At 49.0% G+C, this 18,443-nt stretch overlaps 2 protein-coding genes across 2 annotated transcripts; both read right to left on the bottom strand.

Annotated features, from left to right (window-relative positions):
- Window positions 1–867: 867 nt before the first annotated feature.
- RAB4B (RAB4B, member RAS oncogene family) lies at window positions 868–11,629 on the bottom strand. The gene is made up of 8 exons (XM_080909063.1): window positions 11,490–11,629; window positions 9,721–9,801; window positions 9,375–9,489; window positions 6,788–6,850; window positions 6,544–6,698; window positions 4,966–5,061; window positions 4,736–4,866; window positions 868–1,244 (listed from the first exon to the last, which is right to left on the bottom strand). Exons 1-7 carry the CDS (start codon window positions 11,503–11,505, stop codon window positions 4,751–4,753), a joined length of 642 nt encoding a protein of 213 aa, XP_080765189.1. The 5' UTR covers window positions 11,506–11,629; the 3' UTR covers window positions 868–1,244; window positions 4,736–4,750.
- A 1,056-nt stretch (window positions 11,630–12,685) lies between these two features.
- On the bottom strand, window positions 12,686–13,946 carry MIA (MIA SH3 domain containing; the record flags this gene model as incomplete). Its single annotated transcript, XM_080908386.1, has 4 exons — window positions 12,686–12,709; window positions 13,091–13,201; window positions 13,601–13,734; window positions 13,823–13,946. The coding sequence occupies 4 exons, from the start codon at window positions 13,944–13,946 to the stop codon at window positions 12,686–12,688; spliced, it is 393 nt and encodes a 130-aa protein (XP_080764512.1).
- Between the last annotated feature and the right edge of the window lie 4,497 nt (window positions 13,947–18,443).

The following is an 18,443-nucleotide window of genomic DNA, read 5'->3' as shown; positions in this document are numbered from 1 at the left end:
GAGGGCTGTGTGGTTAGGGCTATTTGAATGCCCCACCCTTCCCACCAACTCCTGGGCCTACCAAGTGGGCAATCACTGGGGTTGGCTACTCGCTGACATTCCGTGAGAGCAGCTGTCCTGAGGGGGCTGCACCTGTCTCCAGAAGGCCATATAAAGACATCAGGGTACAAGGAGATAAACATCGAACTACAGTAGTACGTGGAGAAGAATGTTCATGTTCACGGGCACACAGACACACACAAGCAAACAAAGCTCAGGAGCATGTGTTCTTAGGAACACACAGTGAGCCACCGTCCTAGTTTGCACACATGAGGCATACACTAAGTCAAACCAGGCACGGCATCAAGGCCCCCTTAGATTCCCAATTCCTTGGTCTTGATTTTCACACAACAGCAGCCTCACCAACACAGTCACCAGGCCAGAGGCTACTCACATGCCACAGCATCACATGTTCGTACCGACACTGCCCCATACACAAGTCTTGGAAAGACTCATACATGTCACACACAGAGTGTCATTGCTGCACACACCAGCTTTGATGGGTCACACTCTGCCATGAAATATGTATACAAATTAGGCATGGGCACACTTGTAATCCCAGCCCATAGGAGGCTGAGGCGGGGAGACCTCATATTCCAGGTTAGTCTAGGCTAGATAGAACAAAGCCCTGTGTCAATAAAGGGGGAGAGGGTGTAGGAAAAACCAAAGACAAACTCTGTCCTCAGTGAGTATGTAAGACAGGATGTACCCCGATATATCCACAAACCAAGTCCCACCCAGAAACATGGCCCTCACGCAAAGGCCCATAACTTCCATTAGAGACGGCGCTTCTGTTTCATCTCAGAATGACAGAGGCCGAAACACAGGTGTAAACAATGCTTTATGGAGGACCGGGACGGGATGGAACAGGCCTCCAGGTAATAAATAACACAGACTTGCAACAGCAGGGCCAGGCAGGAAGTTGGGGCCAAATGGCCCTGGTTTCAAGCTTTGGGAGTTCTTCAGGTGTGGTTAGGGGCTCAGGGGTACTAGAGTTAGCCAAGACAGAGGAAGCAGCAGCAGGTATGGGGTCCCCTTTCCCCTGTGGCTCAATCTTGCCCCAAAGCCAGGCCCCACCAGGCCAGGGAAGGGAGATGGGTGATGGAGTAACTTCTCTGGGACTGGGGCAGATTGGGGCCTGGCCTCTTGGGGCCTGGTTCTGAGCCCCAGCCTTCGGGCAGGGCTGGTCCAGAAGAACAGGTAAGCTGAAAGAGAAGGGTATTATGACCTGGAGGGGTCCAGTCCTGAAGTAAGAAGTTCATCTCATTACTAGGTATATTCATGACCTGTATCTGCCTGGACCCTGTTTTTCCAGCCTGTGCCCTGTCTGACTTTGTTACCCCTCTGCCCGTTATGTGGGGGACTCATTCTCTGATTATATTCCTATCAGTCTGCATCTGTAAAGGAGCATTTCAGTACCTAACTACCATGACCCTTGCCAGGTGGTGACTCACACATGATATTCCAGGACTGGAGAGGTACAGGCAAGAGGGTGGTGAGTTTAAGGCCAGCCTGAGCTACAAAGTGAGATCCTGTCCTGAACGCACATAACATGAAATAAATAAACAAACAAATAAAGGTAACTAAATACATGTTTCTAAATTTCTGTGTCCCTTTTTACCCAGTGGTCCGGGCTAGGCCTCGTTCCAGAGCTTTTCAAACAGGAGATAGAACAGAATAGCTGTCACTGCTTGGACTGCTCACAGCATCACCCAGATGTTTCTAGACATTCATTACCAAAGGTTAATCCTGGGCATCAGTATGTTGCAAAGCTTCCCGACTTACTCTAATGGGCACTATTTCGAAAGAGGGAAGTGTTGTTAGGCCCTAACTTTTTGTCCAAGTGAAGGCAAATCAGAGGGTGTGGTGGTTCATGCCTGTAATCCCAACACTTGTAAATTAGAGGCCTCAAGTTATAAACCTATGCTATATAGTCTAGGGGGAAAGAAAGGAAGAAAGAAAGGAAAAGAAAGAAAAGGGAAGGAGGGCTGGAGAGATGGCTCAGGGTTTAGAGCCCTGACTGCTCTTCCAGAGGTCCTGAGTTCAAATCCCAGCAACCACATGGTGGCTCACAACCATCTGTAATGGGATCTGATGCCCTCTTCTGGTGTGTCTGAGGATAGCTACAGTGTACTTGTATATAATAAATAAATAAATCTTAAAAAAAAAAAAGGAAATAGTAGGTCAGTTGATCCTTCTTGCTTGGCCTGCATGAGCCTTGGGTTCCATCCTCAGCACCCCATAAATGCATGCATTGGGGGTAGTTCTATAATTCCAATACTAGGGAGGAGATAGAGAATCTGAAATCCAAGGTCACTTCTGACTACACAGTAAGTCTGAGGCCAGTCTGGGAAAAAAAGAAAAAACAGAAAGAAAAAGGCAGAGGAGGTGATATTCTCATAAAAGTTTTAGAATAAAAGAAATTATCAGGCTGGATTGATCACACACCTTCCATCCCTGCACTGGGGAGGCAGAGGCAGTTGGGTCTCTGCAAGTTCAAGGCCAGCCTGGTCTACAGAGCAAGTTCCAGACAGCCAAGGCTATGTAGAGAGAACCTGTCTCAATAATAGTAATAATAATAATAATAATAATAAAAGACTGGTTGGTAAGCAGGTGTCGTGGTAAACACTTATAATCTCAGCACTTAGGTTAAGGCAAGAGGATGGTACAAGTCTGAGGCTATACAGCATGTTCTGTACTAGCCTGAGCTACACAGCCAGGCACCCCCCAAAAAAATAGTTTTTAAAAAGTAAAAAACAAAGGTTTTCTCTATAGGCATGACTATACTAGATAATACATGACAGTGGTTAATGCGTCTGGACAAGCACTGGTCGCACAAGACCCATTGAGAGCAAACTCTGGAAAAACTCTACGATAAGCTCCAAGGTGCACACCTGTCTCTCCCACACAGCCAAATGTTCCTTCTGCTTTGGTTTGGTATCCTGTGGTAACCTAAGAAGGCCACCAGCATGTGGAGCAAACAGCCTACTACATAAAGCTTCAGAGTAGCACACGTAATGCCCCAGGGTCTCTAAGATGGGCAGGAAGGAAAGCAGTGGGCAGCACCCTAGTGGAACTTCCAGCAAATGTTAGGCTTCCCTCTCCGTACTCTAGAGCTCCTTCATTTGCACTCCTCCACACTCATCAGGGACCACCACCGAACCCATTCTACAGAGGAGGAAATAGGTTCAGACCAGCAAGTGCAGAGGCCAGGAAGGAAGACCACTGGCTAAAGAGCTCACCCTGGCCTTTTCTCACATCCAGATCTTACAGGCATTCCCTCAAGAACCATGCTGACGAATCCAAGCCTAAGGACTTTCCTGCCCCCAGCCACCTGAGACATGCCAGTAGCTGGGGGTGGGGAGGGGGGAATTAGCAAGGACACCTACAGTCACAAGAGGGGAGGACGGGACCAAACCCTGCAGGGTCCTGCAGGTCTGTCCTGGGGTCTGGACCATGCATGGAAAAGCCAACAAAGATTCTGGGGGTTACCAGGGCAAAGGGGAAAAAAATATGGCCTCCAGAAAAAGAAAAAAAAAAAAAAAAAAAAAAAAAAGCCAAGGAAACAGAAAAAAAACTTTCTGTGACTGGAACAGTCAAAGGAATAGGGAATAATGTAAGGGTCCCTGGGGGGCAGGGTGACAGGACCCAGGCCCTGCAGAGGGGCAGCAGCTTCAGCACAGTCCCACAGACCCCACGAGCCATGGTCAGATCTGAGCCTTAGACAGAGCCACTGACTGCCACTAAAGGGAGCAAGCCTGGAGAGAGAGATAAGGGAAGAGACAAACCAGTCGCTTCTCAGCACCCACCTCTACCTGCCCCTGGATTCACACTACCACCATCACCACCGGTCTACCCAGTGCTCAGTATGGGAGCGTGTGCTCCATCCCTACCCCCCCAGCAGCTCCTTCACTGGCGCCCAGCAACCCCCTGCTCTCCAGTCTCCTCCTTCTATGCAGGCACAGGAACCCTGTGATGCACTGATCCTCTTCCGCTCAGTAGCTCCCTGTGACCACTACACAAGTGTAAGTGAGAGACTGCCTCGGGCTGTGAGTACTTACTGCTCAGTCCCCCCTCCCACACACACACACCATGCTGTACCCTAGTGCACACTCTCTGACCACACTGTGCAGGACCCTCTGCCGGGGTCTCTGCACTCACAGTTTTCACCTGCTCTCTGACTCCCCTGCTCTAAGTGTCTGCTCAAATGTCACCTTCTCCGGTGCCCTGTTGGAAAGGGCACTCCTTATCCTATCCTTCTCAGACTGTTTTTCTCCACAGCTCCTTCTCCCCCAACTACTGTATCATTTATATAAGTATTTCGTCTACGGTCTGTCTTCTCCCAAGACAATGTAGGTACCGAGCAAACAGGAATTTTTGTTTGGTTGGTTTTGGTCTGTTTTACCCACTGCTGTCTCCCCAGAGCTTCGGGGCTCGGCTCGGCACATAACAGAGGTTCGTGGCAGCAGTAAGAACCATGAATACAGGGGTCAGGTGCAGACTGAGCCTGGTAGAAGTCTGGGGTGCACAGGGCCCAAGGGTTCCCCGGGACTGGGAAGATGGCTCCTTTGGTTCGTGGGTTTTTGTGTCTTTGTCAGTTTCTCTTGTAATATTTTCCAAGTTTTGGTGGCTGTCCTATGTCCCACCCCACCCAATACAGGAAGCCTGCTTGCCTCTGGAGCCCCTAGCATCCCACCTGGATTTGCAGGTCTCAGCAGCCACAGGGCTGAGGGGCCACGGCCTGGGCACTGCGAGGCTGCCGCAGCTGGCGAAGGGATATGTCACCATACTGAATGCCTGAGCCCATCCTCTCCGGGTCTAGTTCACCTGTCGGAGGGGGAGAGGTCAGGCGTGTTCCTCGGAGCCTATGGGGCCCCAACTTTCACCCCACTCCCCCATCTCTCACATGGAGCAGGTAGGCCTCACCTGAGTCGATCTTGTTGAGGATGGTGCGCGCACACTTCAGGAAAGCTTCCTCCACATTCTCACCCGTGAGAGCGCTGGTCTCCAGGAACATGAGCTCTGGAGGGGAAGGGCGTCTATCAGTTCCCGACATCCACTCCAACTCTGGGCCCTTTGAAAGTTCCCTTCATGCTTGCCTTCCCCTCAGGCCAGGACACTAGACTCCCCTCCAGGGAATGCTGTCTCCCTACCTCACACTCACCCAGCTCTTCCTCTGAGACTCTGTTCCCAAGGCCCTTCCCCAGAAACACCCCACTGAGGACCCAACCTGAGTCAGGAGCTCCCTCTGGGCTCTGCCAGCCTCCTGTGTCTCCCCTGTCTTAACAGACACTTCTCTCTGATGTCACTGTCAGCAAATGGGTTTGCCTCCCTGCTTCTAGCACAGCACTGTGAGCCTCAGGAGTCACTCAGGGTCCCCATACAGCCTCAAGCCCACCAGAGGTCACATGACAGGCCTCCCACTGGGCAAGCTGTACTCAGGATTCGAACATCTGCCTGGCAGCGAAACCTCTCTTAAACTTGGGGTCTGAAAACCAGGAGGGCATGAGTAGGGTATGCTTGTGCACCCTCTACAATCCTAAAGGAGGCAGAGACACAACACAGATGGTCAGGAGTACTGGGTCAGCCTGGGCAACGTAGTGAGTCTTAAGCTAGCCTCATAAATAACTAGATGAATACTAAACTTTTAAAAAGAGCTGCAGACGGACCTAGTTGACTCATAATACCGTAAAACCCTGGCATGGTAGTTCATCCTACAATCCCAGCACTAGAGAGATGGGAGAATTAGGAATTCAAGGTCATCCTCAGGTATAGAGAGCTTGAGGCAAACCTAGGCTACACAGAGCTCCAGCTCAAAGATGACCGACAGCTAAACTTAAAAATAAGAGAGAAGGAAAGAAAAATGGGACAAAGACAGATCCCAAGTCAGCAGATCTGAGCAGTCTAGACAGCCCATGTTCTCAAATGGGTTTATAAATAACCTTTTCTTCCAGCATCCCGGTGCTAGGGACTGAAAACAGAGAGCCTCGGCCATGCTAGGCTGAGTGACACCTCCCATTCCTTCACTGGTGGATTCTAAGAAAGTGATCTACTACAGATCACATCCCCAGCCGGGCTTGCAAAACTTCTGGCGGAGCAGGTCAGTTTCCGTCCTCTCTTCAGGGCCTGTACCCTTGGGTCCCAACCTGGTTCATCTCCTTTATTTTCAAAGGTATCTATCTTGATGGCCACCTGAGTTTTCGGTACACAAACAGCTTCTCTATGCTGCCTCCCCACTGTGGTGCAAATCTATCAGCAGCTACTCTGTACCAGGAAGAGCTGAGGGTAGGAAGAGCAGACCCCTAGGCTAGCAGACTGTTCATTCCCCTTCCGGCTGACCCTGAAGACCACAGCAGTCACATGACCCAGCACTTAGAGTCAAAGCAGGCCCGCTGAAGCCTCCGTGTTTAAGGTACAATTATCCAGCGAAAGCTAAGAGGCACATGGGCCACAATGGACTGGCCATCCCTCCATCCATCCTCTGACCCACAGCACAGCCCTCACCATTCTCCTGAGCAAAGCGGGAAGCCTCTAGGAAAGTGACCTCACGCTCAGGATCCAGGTCCTTCTTGTTGCCACAGAGGATGACCACGATGTTGGGGCTGGCCAGTGTCCGTGCGTCTGTCAGCCAAGCAGCTAGCGAGTTGTATGTCTCCCGGCTGTGAAGGTTGGACAGAAGAGGGAGGCAGCCTAGGAGTGGGACCATCCATGCCCAGCCTCTCCCACGCCACCCAGGCCCTGCACCCACCTGGTGATGTCGTACACCAGCAGGGCTCCAGCTGCCCCTCGGTAATAACTCCGTGTCACCGACCTGTGAGGCCAGGGAGACCTGGTCACCCCCAAGGCTGGGATTTGCCCTGGGATTGCCCCCCTCTGTGGAGAGAGGCTAGTGGTTTGGAGGCCCCCCTTTACTGTTGGCCCGTTCCCTAAAACCTGGCCTCCATCTTCTTGAGATATGATTTATTAGCCTCAGAGTCTTTCTCAAATGATTATTATCTGGGTTGGCTTTTTGAGAGTCTGACTCTATAGTCCAAGCTGGCCTGAAATTAAGTAGCCCACCTGGCCTCATGATTGAGGCACCTCCCCTGCCTCAGCCACCACACCCAGGGGTGCTTAGGATGGGAGCCAAAGGCCTGGCACATGCTGAGTTAGTGCTCCACACAGAGCTACACTCCAGCCCTTTATCTTGGTTAAATTCAAGGTCATTGCTTTCTTACCCAGGCTGACTCCAGTCCAGTATCCTAGGCGAGCCTGGCACTTCATTTGTTCCTTTTATGTAGGTGTGGGGAGTATACACGCTCCACAGTGTGTGTGTGGAGGTCACAGGACGCATAGGAACTGCTTCTCTCCTTTCCCCACGTGGGCTCAGGAGTTCAAACTTAGGTTCTCGGGATAGCAGCAAGCACTTTTACCTACTGAGCCATCTTGCAAGACTGTCAAAAACTTCCCAACCTTCTTCCTTAGCCTTTCAAGGAACTGAGACGGCATCTACCACCATGCCAGCTTCACTGCCCATACTCTCTTTTCCTGTCAGTCTCCCTGTGCCTCCCTCATGCTCGCCTTTGCCTTCCCTCCTTCATTCATTCATTTACTCAGTGAACATTTTCTGATTATCTCCCATCTGCCTGTCCTGACCAAGTGCTATGCAACCTCTACTTGTCCCTCCCTGCTGTCTGATGCAGGCCGCCTTTCCTGTGTGGCCAACTCCCTTTGTCACCAATGTGGATCCCTATGAGATGTACACAGTTACTGTGAACGTAGGCCTTGTCACACACCTGTCTCCTTCGCCCTCTCTCTGCCTCTGGGTTCTACATACCTCACATAGTCAGTCTGCCTGTGACTTAATCAATAGCCTCTATGTGCTGAGAGTAGATTCTCCATGGGCTGAATAGTCTCATTCTCATCTTCTGTCTGTCTGTCTGTCTGTCTGTCTGCCTGCCTGTCTCTCACTGTCTCTCTGTTTATCTCTCTCTTTCCCCTTCTCCCTCTTTCCCTCTAATTCCCTCCTTCCTGCTCTGTTTCTCACCCTCAGGCTTTCTGTTTCTGCAGACCTACTAGGTGCCCTAGCTTAAACATTTTCCACTACACGATATACTACCCTATACACTACCCTGTCCTCCTCAGCTATACGGGGCCATCCCTTCCCAGCCCTGCCCTGCTTCTGACCTGCTCCTTCTGCGCCCATTCCCCTTAATCCCCGTGTCATCTGCATCTCTGTCTATCTCACTCCCTCTGAGGCTGTAGCTCCTTGAGGCTTCAGTGACCGTCTGTTTTAAGATCCCTCGTCAAATGCTACTCCTTGGGGCTGGAGAGATGGCCCAGTGGCTGGTTAATAATGGTAACTGCTCTTGGAGAGGACATGGGCTCTGTTACTCAGCACCAAAATGGCAGTTCACAAGTACCTGTAATTCCAGTCCCAGGGTATCCGATACTCTATTCTAATCTCTGGGGGCTCCTGCACATATATGGTACACATACATATACTTAGGCATAAACACATAGACAATTAATTAAGCAATTAAAAAATAAAACTCCGGGGCTGGAGAGATGGCTCAGCAGTGAAGAGCACTGACTGCTCTTCCAGAGGTCCTGAGTTCAAATCCCAGCAACCACATGGTGGCTCACAACCATCTGCAATGGGATCTGATGCCCTCTTCTGGTGTGTCTGAAGACAGCTACAGTGTACTCACATATATAATAAATAAATAAATCTTAAAAATAAATAAATAAATAAATAAATAAATAAATAAATAAATAAAACTCTACTCCTCACACCCTTAAGCCCTTCTTCTTTCTAGGCCTAGAAGAGGCATAAAGGGTCTTGCACAAGTTAGGTAGGGGCTCTACCACTGAGCCACACCCCCAGCCCCTCCCTGGGGGATTCTAGACATGGGAGCTAGGTCTGAGCACTACCATATACCAAGCTTCCCTTCTGTCCTCTCTCTCTTTCTCTCTCTCTCTCTCTCTCTCTCTCTCTCTGTGTGTGTGTGTGTTGTGTATGTGTGTGTGTGTACCTTACACTAGTTAGACTAGTACTCTCCCCCTAAGCTACAACTCCAACGTTTCTTTCATTTTCACTGTCACCTCCAACTCACAGTAGTACTCCTGCTTCAGCTGCCTGTGTATTTAGGCTTATAAACCACCACATTCAGCCTTTTCTCTCCAGGGCTTCCTCTCTCCTCAGATATACCCTGTGAAAGGTCTCTCTGCCCCCCACTCCCTCCGTTCCATCTCTCTCCACGTGCCTGCCCTGCTAAGCATCTCTGAGAGACTCTACACACCTTTCCCTCTCTCCCTCCCTCCCTCTTCCCTCCTTGGGAACCCAGGCTACCTACCGAAACCGCTCCTGACCAGCAGTGTCCCAAATCTGTAGTTTCACAGTCTTCCCCCCAACGTTGACCACCCTGGATCCAAACTCCACGCCGATGGTGTGGTTGGAGTCCTGTTTGACTGAGAGTAGGAGGGAAACGGGAGGCAGTGCAGGGGCTCCTCGAATCCCCCCACCATGCAGACCTCCGCCTCCATTTTTGTACCCCAATTCTTACTGCTGAGTTAGCAGAGATCTTAGCAAAGACCATCCACCAAAGCTAGAGGCAAACCTATAGTACTGACTTTATCCAGTGGTACCTGCTACCTACCCCACCTGCTGCCCACTGGCCTAGGGTCTTGCCAGAAACTCACACTTATTCTCAATAAACTGATGGAGGAGACATGATTTGCCAGTTCCGGCGCTGCCAATCACCAGGAATTTGAAGAGGAAGTCTGAGCGGACGGTGCCAAAGATATCCAGGGGGGAGAGAAACACAAAGGGAATAAGAGAAGAAACAGAAAGTTGGAAGGAAAGATGCACACAAAAGTAGAGTTACAGCCATGCATTTAAAACAACGACAACAAAAACAAGAAAACGTTTTTAAGTCTACAGTGCTGTGGATAAAACTCGGGACACCGTGCGTGCTAGCCAACGTAACTGGAGATGATTTTTTTTTTCAGACAGGGTTTCTCTGTCTAGCCCTGTCTGTCCTGAAACTCACTCTGCAGACCAGACCGGCCTGAAACTCAAAGATTCCCCTGCCTCTCCCACCTACTGGAGTGCTGCAATACAATTAAAGGTGTGCAAGACTGGGCTCAAGATGACTCTTTCCTTCTTTATTATTATCTTTATTATTATTACTGATGTTTGAAACAAAGTTTCACTATGTGTTCCAGACTGACCTAGCTGTCCTCAAACTCCAAGCATCCCTCTGCCTCAGCCTCTACTGCTGTGTCCCCTGTATTTCTTCCTTTTCCCACTCAGGTACTCACTGTGTAGCACTCCCTGTTCTTGAACTCTAATCCTCCTACCTCAGCCTCCCCACTGCTGGGATTACAGGGTGTGCCAGCACACTCAGGGGCTGGAGGGATGGCTCAGTGGTTAAGAGCACTGGCTGCTCTTCCAGAGGTCCTGAGTTCAATTCCCAGCAACCACATAGTGGCTCACAACCATCTGTAATGAGATCTGATGCCCTCTTCTGGTGTGTCTGAGGATAGCTACAGTGTGCTCATATACGTTAAATAAATACTTTGGGGGGGGGGAGTATACTAAGTTCTTCTACTTTCCAGACTAGGGAAATGAGGCCAGAGAGGTTAACTGACCTACCCAAGACCACACAGGTAGGTACAGCTCAGATACAAACCCAAACTAAAGGTCAATACAAGACCTTAGCTAGTGCATTTCAAAAGCCATCTCAACAAGAATTAAAACCTGGCCTCCATTCCTCTTCACTTCACCTCCATCCACTCACTTGCTGTCAAGGCCTCTTTCCTTAACTGGCTACCTCCTCAGGTAACTGTGCACCGATTTGGCTTCTCTATGAGTGTTGAATGAATGGAGCTCTCTCTGATTGTTGTCCGAGCTTTCTACTGCCCTCCAACCTCCCTCTACCCACCTGATACTGTACATCCATACTGACTACCTAACTCTGAACCTCTTGTCCCCATCCTCTGTCCATAACACCTGGCCTCTATCCTTAAACTTAAGCCGCATCCTTTGGCGCTAAGCTTCAAATCTATAACTCAAAAAACATCACTCCAGCCCTCTCAAGCCAGATCAGCCCCACAGGGTGTCCAGGGTCCACAGCATCTCTCTCTGGAGTCCATAAAACCTGACCCTAGCTAGTTACCGTCAGCCCCGCCCTATCCACTCAGGCTCCGCCCAGAAAGGCTTGCTTCCCTCTTCAAGGCCTACCCCCTACCCTAATCTACCGCGACTAGGTCCCTCAAATCCCGCCTAGATCTTTTTAACCCCGCAAAGCGGTCTCTTCAAACTCCACCCAAATCGATTAAGCTCAGCCTCAGACCCACTTAGCCCTGCCCCGTATCCCGGCAGACCCCGCCCACCTGAACAGAAAGCCCCGCCCCACTTCCACATCCACTAGGGGCCCAGCCCCCCCGCTTCGGCCCACCAGCCTCACCGTAGGTCTCGGCCATGGCTCGGTGGCGACCGCTGAGGGCCGCAATATGGCGCCGCGGCCGCGCCTGTTCCTCGGCTGGCAGCCGCTCCTCTCGGGCTGCAGCCTCAGCTCCTTTCCACTCCCGGACCCGGCGCCGCCACTTCCGCCTTCACCCCCCCCACACTCGCGCGCGAGCCTCTGGAGCTGCGGATACCAGGCCACGCTTGCCCAACGCAGGGATTGGTGGATTCAGGAGGCAGTGGGCGGGACTAGGAGCGCGGATTGGCAGCACGAGAGGGGCCGAGTCAAAGGGGCGTGACTTAGAAGAGCGATTGGTAGAGCAAGTGGGAGAGGGAGGAGGAAGAGATACTGCACCCGACGGGGGAACGGATTTGGTCAAAAATCGGGGAGCAGGGGCAAGACTCTGGATTGGTTAGACGTAGGCATGGGGGCGGGGACACGAATGCCAAGAAGAGGCAAGGGCAGGATGGACAGAGTTGGAAGAACGGATCTCAAGCTATTGAGTGTAATTTCTAACCCCACAGGCCGCAAAGAGGAAATCTAAGAGGACACACGCACATTGATCCCCAATCTGCTAGAAAACCTCTGCTGGTCAGGCATGGTGATGCATGCTTTCAACCCCAGTACTCAGGGTTTTGGAGGCAGAGGCAGATGCATCGCAGAGTTCGAGGCCAGCCTGGTCTATATAGTGAGTTTAAGAACAGTCAGGGGCTTCAATAGAGAAACCCTGTCTCCAAAAAGAAAGAAAGGAAAGAAAGAAAGAAAGAAAGAAAGAAAGGAAGGAAGGAAGGAAGGAAGGAAGGAAGGAAGGAAGGAAGAAAGAAAGGAAGGAAAAAAAGAAAGAAAGGAAAAAGGTCTGTGTGACCTATGCGCTTCTCAGGATCTAATTGCCCATACCAATAGTTCAAATGCCTTCTAAAGGGAGGAAAGTGTACCTATATTGAAATGTTTATTCCCTTGCTTGAGGGTCCAAAACCTTACCTTGGAACAAAGAACTTGTAAAGTGAAACTCTGCTTAGTAACCACTGACGTTACAACATTCAGGTCATTAATTGGCTAGATTCAGAAACTGGTGAAGCATTCTTTTGTACATGCCCACCCAACCCCAAAAACCAAAAAGGCAAAACATTTTGCAGTTGGCTGCTGTATTTGCATAGGGCCAGAAGGGTAACTGCAGGGATAACGGTAGGCTGAGCTCACTGGCAGTAGAAATCCCATTTCTGAAAAAGAGTAGATAGAAAACCAACCAGTGATCACATTGCAACGCATCTAGTGGTTCTAACAAAAGTTATAGCTGCAAGGACTAGGTTTGTGACCGCCCAAAAACGAACAAATTAGCTTCGAGTCCTGTACACTCTGCCATTTCCCAATTAGAAATCACTCGGCAACGAGCAAGGCCTGTAAACCCTGCAGCCCTCAAGAGGCTGAAACTGGAGGCTAGTGATTTTGAGCCCAGTTTGGGTACATAGTCTGTCTCAAGAAAAAAATATATATATTACTGATAACAATATCAAAAAAAATTACTTCTCACAGACAGGTAAGAAAATGAAGGAGCCATCTTCCTCCTACCCCTCCCCCCACCCCTACCCCAAGACACTCACATCAGTCTTCAAATCAATTCGGCCAGGCTTCAGAGTCAGGTCCTCCCGGACAATGCTGCTGGGGAAATAGCCCAGGCGGGCTGCCAGGTCTCCATAGTAATCTCCCTGAACCTGGAGGAGAAGTTAAAAGTCCGTCTGGGGAAAAGGCACTTATGTCTGCTGAACACCTGTGCGCAATATTCTCAGCTTAAATGCTTTTGCTCATGGATACAATGTAACCACCCTAACTAATCCTCACAACGCCTTGTTTGCTGGGACTTTCCTGCGGCTTGCTGGTTGCCTGCCTTTACCCGTTAGAATTATCCACTGTTGTAGCTCAGGTCTGAGAAAGAGCTTTGGCACCAAGCTTCCCTGTAATTTCCAAAGCAAAAATGCAGGAAGTGATACAATGTCCTTCCTCCCCCAAATCTTGTTTTCCTCTCTCCCCAAATTTTCTCTTCAGATGGAAAACAGGCTTTACATCCAATCCAATACCATACCCTTTCCCATTATCACTCTCTGAAGACTCACACTGCCTCCCCAGAAAAGCCGCCCGCGGCCTTTCAGCTTGGAGAAGACATACACCACTTGGCCTCTGTATATAGTCAAGAAGCGGCAATCAGGGGCCACGTAGTCCTGAAGGGCTACAGCCATGGAGATGGGATCTGGGGAGGGACAAGGGAATGACAGCAACTTCGAAACAGACAAGCAGTCCAAGCCTTCAGCCCCCTTCCCTTGTTCCCTGTCTCTTACGGCTGCATTCTTCATCCGCACACAGCTTCCGGTCAGCTAGCTTGGGCATAGCTCGATCAGCCCTGCTAGGCCCTGAAGAAATAGACAAGAGGATGATGCCAAGGAGCACTGGGGACCACACCATCGTGGATGGAGAATGACCAAGTGAGGAACGAGGTCTCCGGGCTCTTCCTGCCCTCCCTCTGGGCTGAATATCAAGGAGACCAGTGTTCTCCATCCTGTCTCCGCCCCAAACCAAATTTCACCCCCACTCATTCCCCAAGGTTGTTCTCTAGCCCCTACCATTTCAGAGAGAGGGTAAGGGCTATGGGCCAAAGAAAATGCCCACTTGAGCCCAAAGCAATCCAGGTGACTCCAACTAGCAGCCACCCCCTGAATAATCAGAGACCCAGATAGGCAAGCTAGACTATCTGATTCCACTTTCAAGTCATTTTAGGTGCCTGGACCCTCCAGAGACCGAGCTAGAGAAGCCAGTATAGAAAACCACCCTGGAATTTCCTGTGCTGAGGTTTGAGAACAAGGCAGTTCTTTGATTAGCAGCCACAGCTATGGTTCTCAGGTACTGAGCAAACACTTAGTGTCTGGCCTCAGGCTAGGCACTGTCCCATCTGGCCCATTGTGCACATTAGCAGGCTCCGTCCTCACTGGAAGCTAAGCTATTCTAGCAGCTGAGCTTCAACTACCTCATCCACAAAGAAAGCAATGAAAACAAAAAATATATTAAGTGCTGCAATTGGTGGGACTTTTCTGGTCGTTTTGTTTTGATTCTTCTGCTGCATGTGTGCCTGGTATTTTTGAAGGCCAGAAGAGGACATTGGGTCTTTCGGAACCAGAGCTACAGAACTGTGTGCTAGACATCAAACCTGGAAGTCATCTGGAAGACCCACCAGTGCAATCTGCTCTTAACTGCTGAGCTGTCTTTCCAGCCCACTCTTTTCTTGAGACAGGGTTCTATTGCATAGTCCTGGCTGGCCTGGAACTCCCTATAAAGACCAGGCTGGCCTCAAACTCATAAGAGATCGACTTGCCTCTGCCTTCTCAGTCCTGGGTAAGGCATGCACCAGCAAATCATACATATATGTGTTTATGTGTGTGTATGTATAAAAATTAAAAAATATATATTTTATATATTTTATATATGTATAAAATTAAATTTTATGTGTATAAAATTAAAATATATATATATACACAATCATATGTATATATAATGTATCAGGGATGGTCTGCGTTGCTTTAGGAGTGGGCCTGACAAGCCCAGCCCACAAAGAAATTTAGCTAAAGAATGTATGTCTATGGTAACTGAACCAGGAAGAGGAACAAGATTTATCTCAGGGTTTCTTAGTATCAGTTACCTGACTTGACATGGCTCTCAGAAGGGAGAGCATGTTTAGTGACCTCACAAGGTGCAATCAACAGACTGAGGCTGAAACGATTGCTTAATGGTTGTGGTAGTTTGAATGAGAGTGATCCAATAGGCTAATAGAGTATTTGGTCCCCAATTAGTGGAACTGTTTGGGAAGGATTGAGAGGTGTGGCCTTGTTTGTGGAGTTGTGTCACTGGGTGTGAGGGTCAAGCCAGGCTCAGATACAGACTCTCTCTCTCTTTCTCTCTCTGCCTCATCGTATCAGACGTAAGCTCTCAGCTATTCCTTTAGCATCATGCTGCCTACTGCCATAACCACCATGAACTAATAATCTTCTTAAAATATAAGCAAGACCTCAAGTCAACGTGTTCCTTTTACGTTACTTCAGTTCTGGTGTCTCTTCACAGCAACAGAACAGGAATATGGTGGTTGAATGCCTGATTAAGTCTTCAGTTCGATTCTCAAGACAGAAAAATAATGTATGGTAATCTATAACTAAAATATATGACAAGGGATCCAGGATGGAGCTTGTCTAGTACGCACAAAGCCCTGGGTTCAATGCCCAGTGCCACAAAAATTCAAAGTTAAGACCATTGTAAAATAAGAGCATAGGATGTGGAGATTTCCTTGAAAAGTTCTGGCCATACGCTGGTAAATAAATGAAGCTGGTAGCAGAGAGCTTGAGATGGCATGCTGCCCTCATGTGCGAATTCCCCAGTTTAGAATACTTCCAAGTGTTTCTCCAGGCAGTAGGTGTTTCACTGTGAATACTAGTTTCAAGTCTTGGGACTGTGAAGATTCATCAAGGAATGAAGATCTGAAGGCCTCTGAGAGACGACTAACCAGTAAAAAGAGGGACTGAGGACGTAGCTCAACTCGTAGACTCCTTGGCCTAGCAACCACCGGGCCCTGGGGTCCACCCACAGCACTAAGTAACCTGTGCACAGCAGTGTACCACTTACCATCCCAGAACCGTTGATGCAGGGTAAGAGGACAGAAGCTCTAAGTCACATTCAGTTACACAGTGACTTCAAAATCAGAGGCTTGTCTCGAAACAAAAGCAAATAAAACTCCGGGGGCTGGAGAGATGGCTCAGTGGTTAACATGTGCTGCTCTTGCAGAGGACGCAGATTAAGTTCCTAACCCAATATGGTGGAGACTCACGACTGCTCTAAGGATTCTGATGCTCTTCTGACCTCTGTGAGTTTACACATGGTGTATACACTTCCGTGAAAGCAAAATACTCATGCAGATAAATCTAAAGTTAAAAAGCAAGCTTCCAATATAGGGAACCGTGATGCTCAGCATGAAAGCAATTCAGAGATACAAAGAATATGTCGTCTGCATAAGCATGAGGAATCAGGCCTGGACAAAATAAACAGGCAGGTTATTTAGAAGGCACAGTCACCATACTGTCTCACTGTAGAAATGCCTCTATTTCTCAAAACTCATTTACTTAAAACCCACTCTGCTTCCAATGTACTTGGTGCTGAAATACTTACCCGACACCTGAGGGCTTAAGTTTGGTGCCCGTAACAGCAAAAAAAAAGTTACTATTAGGTTTCTGGTGGGTCGGAAATCTTGGAGAAATCAAGTTTATCTGACTTGATGTCTGAGGCTATCAACATGCTTCACAATGTGGAACTTTCATCTGATGACTGGACTTGAGGAAGGTCTGCTCGAAGCCCCAGTAAACGCTGAAGCACCCAATTGCTTATAGAAATCGGACTGTGGATAGATGTCTGCACTGACTGTCGGGACTATGGGGAGAGGTGACTCAGGGGTCTTTCCCCAGCCTTCTTTTCTAAGGTTTATTTACTTATTATGTATATTGTTCTGCCTTCATGTATCCTAGCAGGTCAAGAGGGCACCAGATCCCATTGCAGATGGTTGTGAGCCACCATGTGGTTGCTGGGAGTTGAACTCAGAACCTCTGGAAGAGCAGCCAGTGCTCTAGCCACTGAGCCATCTCTCCAGCACCCCAGCCTACTTTGTGTTTTTGTGTGCGTGTGTATACATGGTCTATGTATGTGGGTTTTGTCTGAATGCCCGCGGAGTGCAGAAACAAGTGAACTGACATGTAAGTGTGAATCTTCTGAAAAGCAGCCAGTGTTCTTAAAGGAGTCATTCCCCTGCCCCTGCATCTTGCGATGCCCCAAAGCCAACAAAAGGCAGCCTTTTGTCTTTAATAATGCACATTAACATCTCGTTTACCATCCAGAGACCCTTCTCTGTGCTTATTCACCCTTCAACTTACTATCGTTAGATACCCTCTAGTCTGGAAATGTTAAGTGAAACCTTCTAGGTGTATTTTAATTATAAACTACATGTTATTTTGAACACTGCACTGAAATCTTACCCACTTCCATTCCAGCAAAGTTTTGTCCAGTGGACCCACTTTGTGTGTCAACCAACCATGTAAGCAGACCAAGATGCTCTCACTGCTGTGCCCAAGTCACCCTTCTTGAACATTTTTTAAAAAAGATTTATTTATTTAATGTATGTGAGGACACTGTAGCTGTCTTCAGACACACCAGAAGGCATAGGATTCCTGTTACAGATGGTTGTGAGCCACCATGTGGTTGCTGGGAATTGAACTCAGGACCTCTGGAAGAACAGTGAGTTCTCTAACCACTGAGCCAGCTCTCCAGCCCCGTCTTGAATGTGGAAGAACCAAGGGTGCTGGCATATCCCTATAGTCCCAGCATCTGGGAGTCTGCAGCAGGACTGTGAATTTAAGTCAGCCTAGAATGCAGACCACATCAGGGGGAGAAAATGTTTTTAAGAGTTTACTTCTGTGTAGGCAGGTAGGGGATGGGTATATGTGCATGTGAGTGCAGTTGCCTGTGGTGGTCAGAAGAGGGCAACAGATCTCCCCCCACCCCCAACACCTGGAGTTGTAGGCACCGGGAACAAACTTGGGACCTCAGAAAGAGCAAGTGAACTCTTCGTTCTCTACCCCACCCTGGGAAGGGGCAGGGCAGTACATTAGCCAAGAGGTTTTGTGCTTTCTGCAAAGAATGAGGGGGATAAGACTTTAATTGTAAAAAGAAAGTTGCTAGCTTTACTATCACACCTCCAACTGCCAAAGTCATTAATGTGATGAATGGCTAGTTGAGACAGAAGAGCTGGGTATGACGGCAGATGCTTATAAACATCTCCAGTCAAGGGGGGGTCAGTTCAGGCTACAGTGAGGTGGGGGCTAGGTGAACAGCCTAAGACCCCCACCTCAAAAAAAAAAAAAATGAAGATGGGAA

The sequence above is a fragment of the Micromys minutus genome (genome assembly GCF_963924665.1).
Source record: "Micromys minutus genome assembly, chromosome: 32".
Taxonomy (NCBI): Eukaryota; Metazoa; Chordata; class Mammalia; order Rodentia; family Muridae; genus Micromys; species Micromys minutus.
This window is presented reverse-complemented; position numbering and strand designations above follow the sequence as displayed.

Coding starts and splice junctions, on each gene's coding strand:
- RAB4B (XM_080909063.1), bottom strand. Junction 6,699..6,787: donor CTGGTGTACGACATCACCAG/GTGGGTGCAGGG, acceptor CAACCTTCACAG/CCGGGAGACATACAACTCGC. Junction 4,867..4,965: donor CCTCAACAAGATCGACTCAG/GTGAGGCCTACC, acceptor CCCCTCCGACAG/GTGAACTAGACCCGGAGAGG.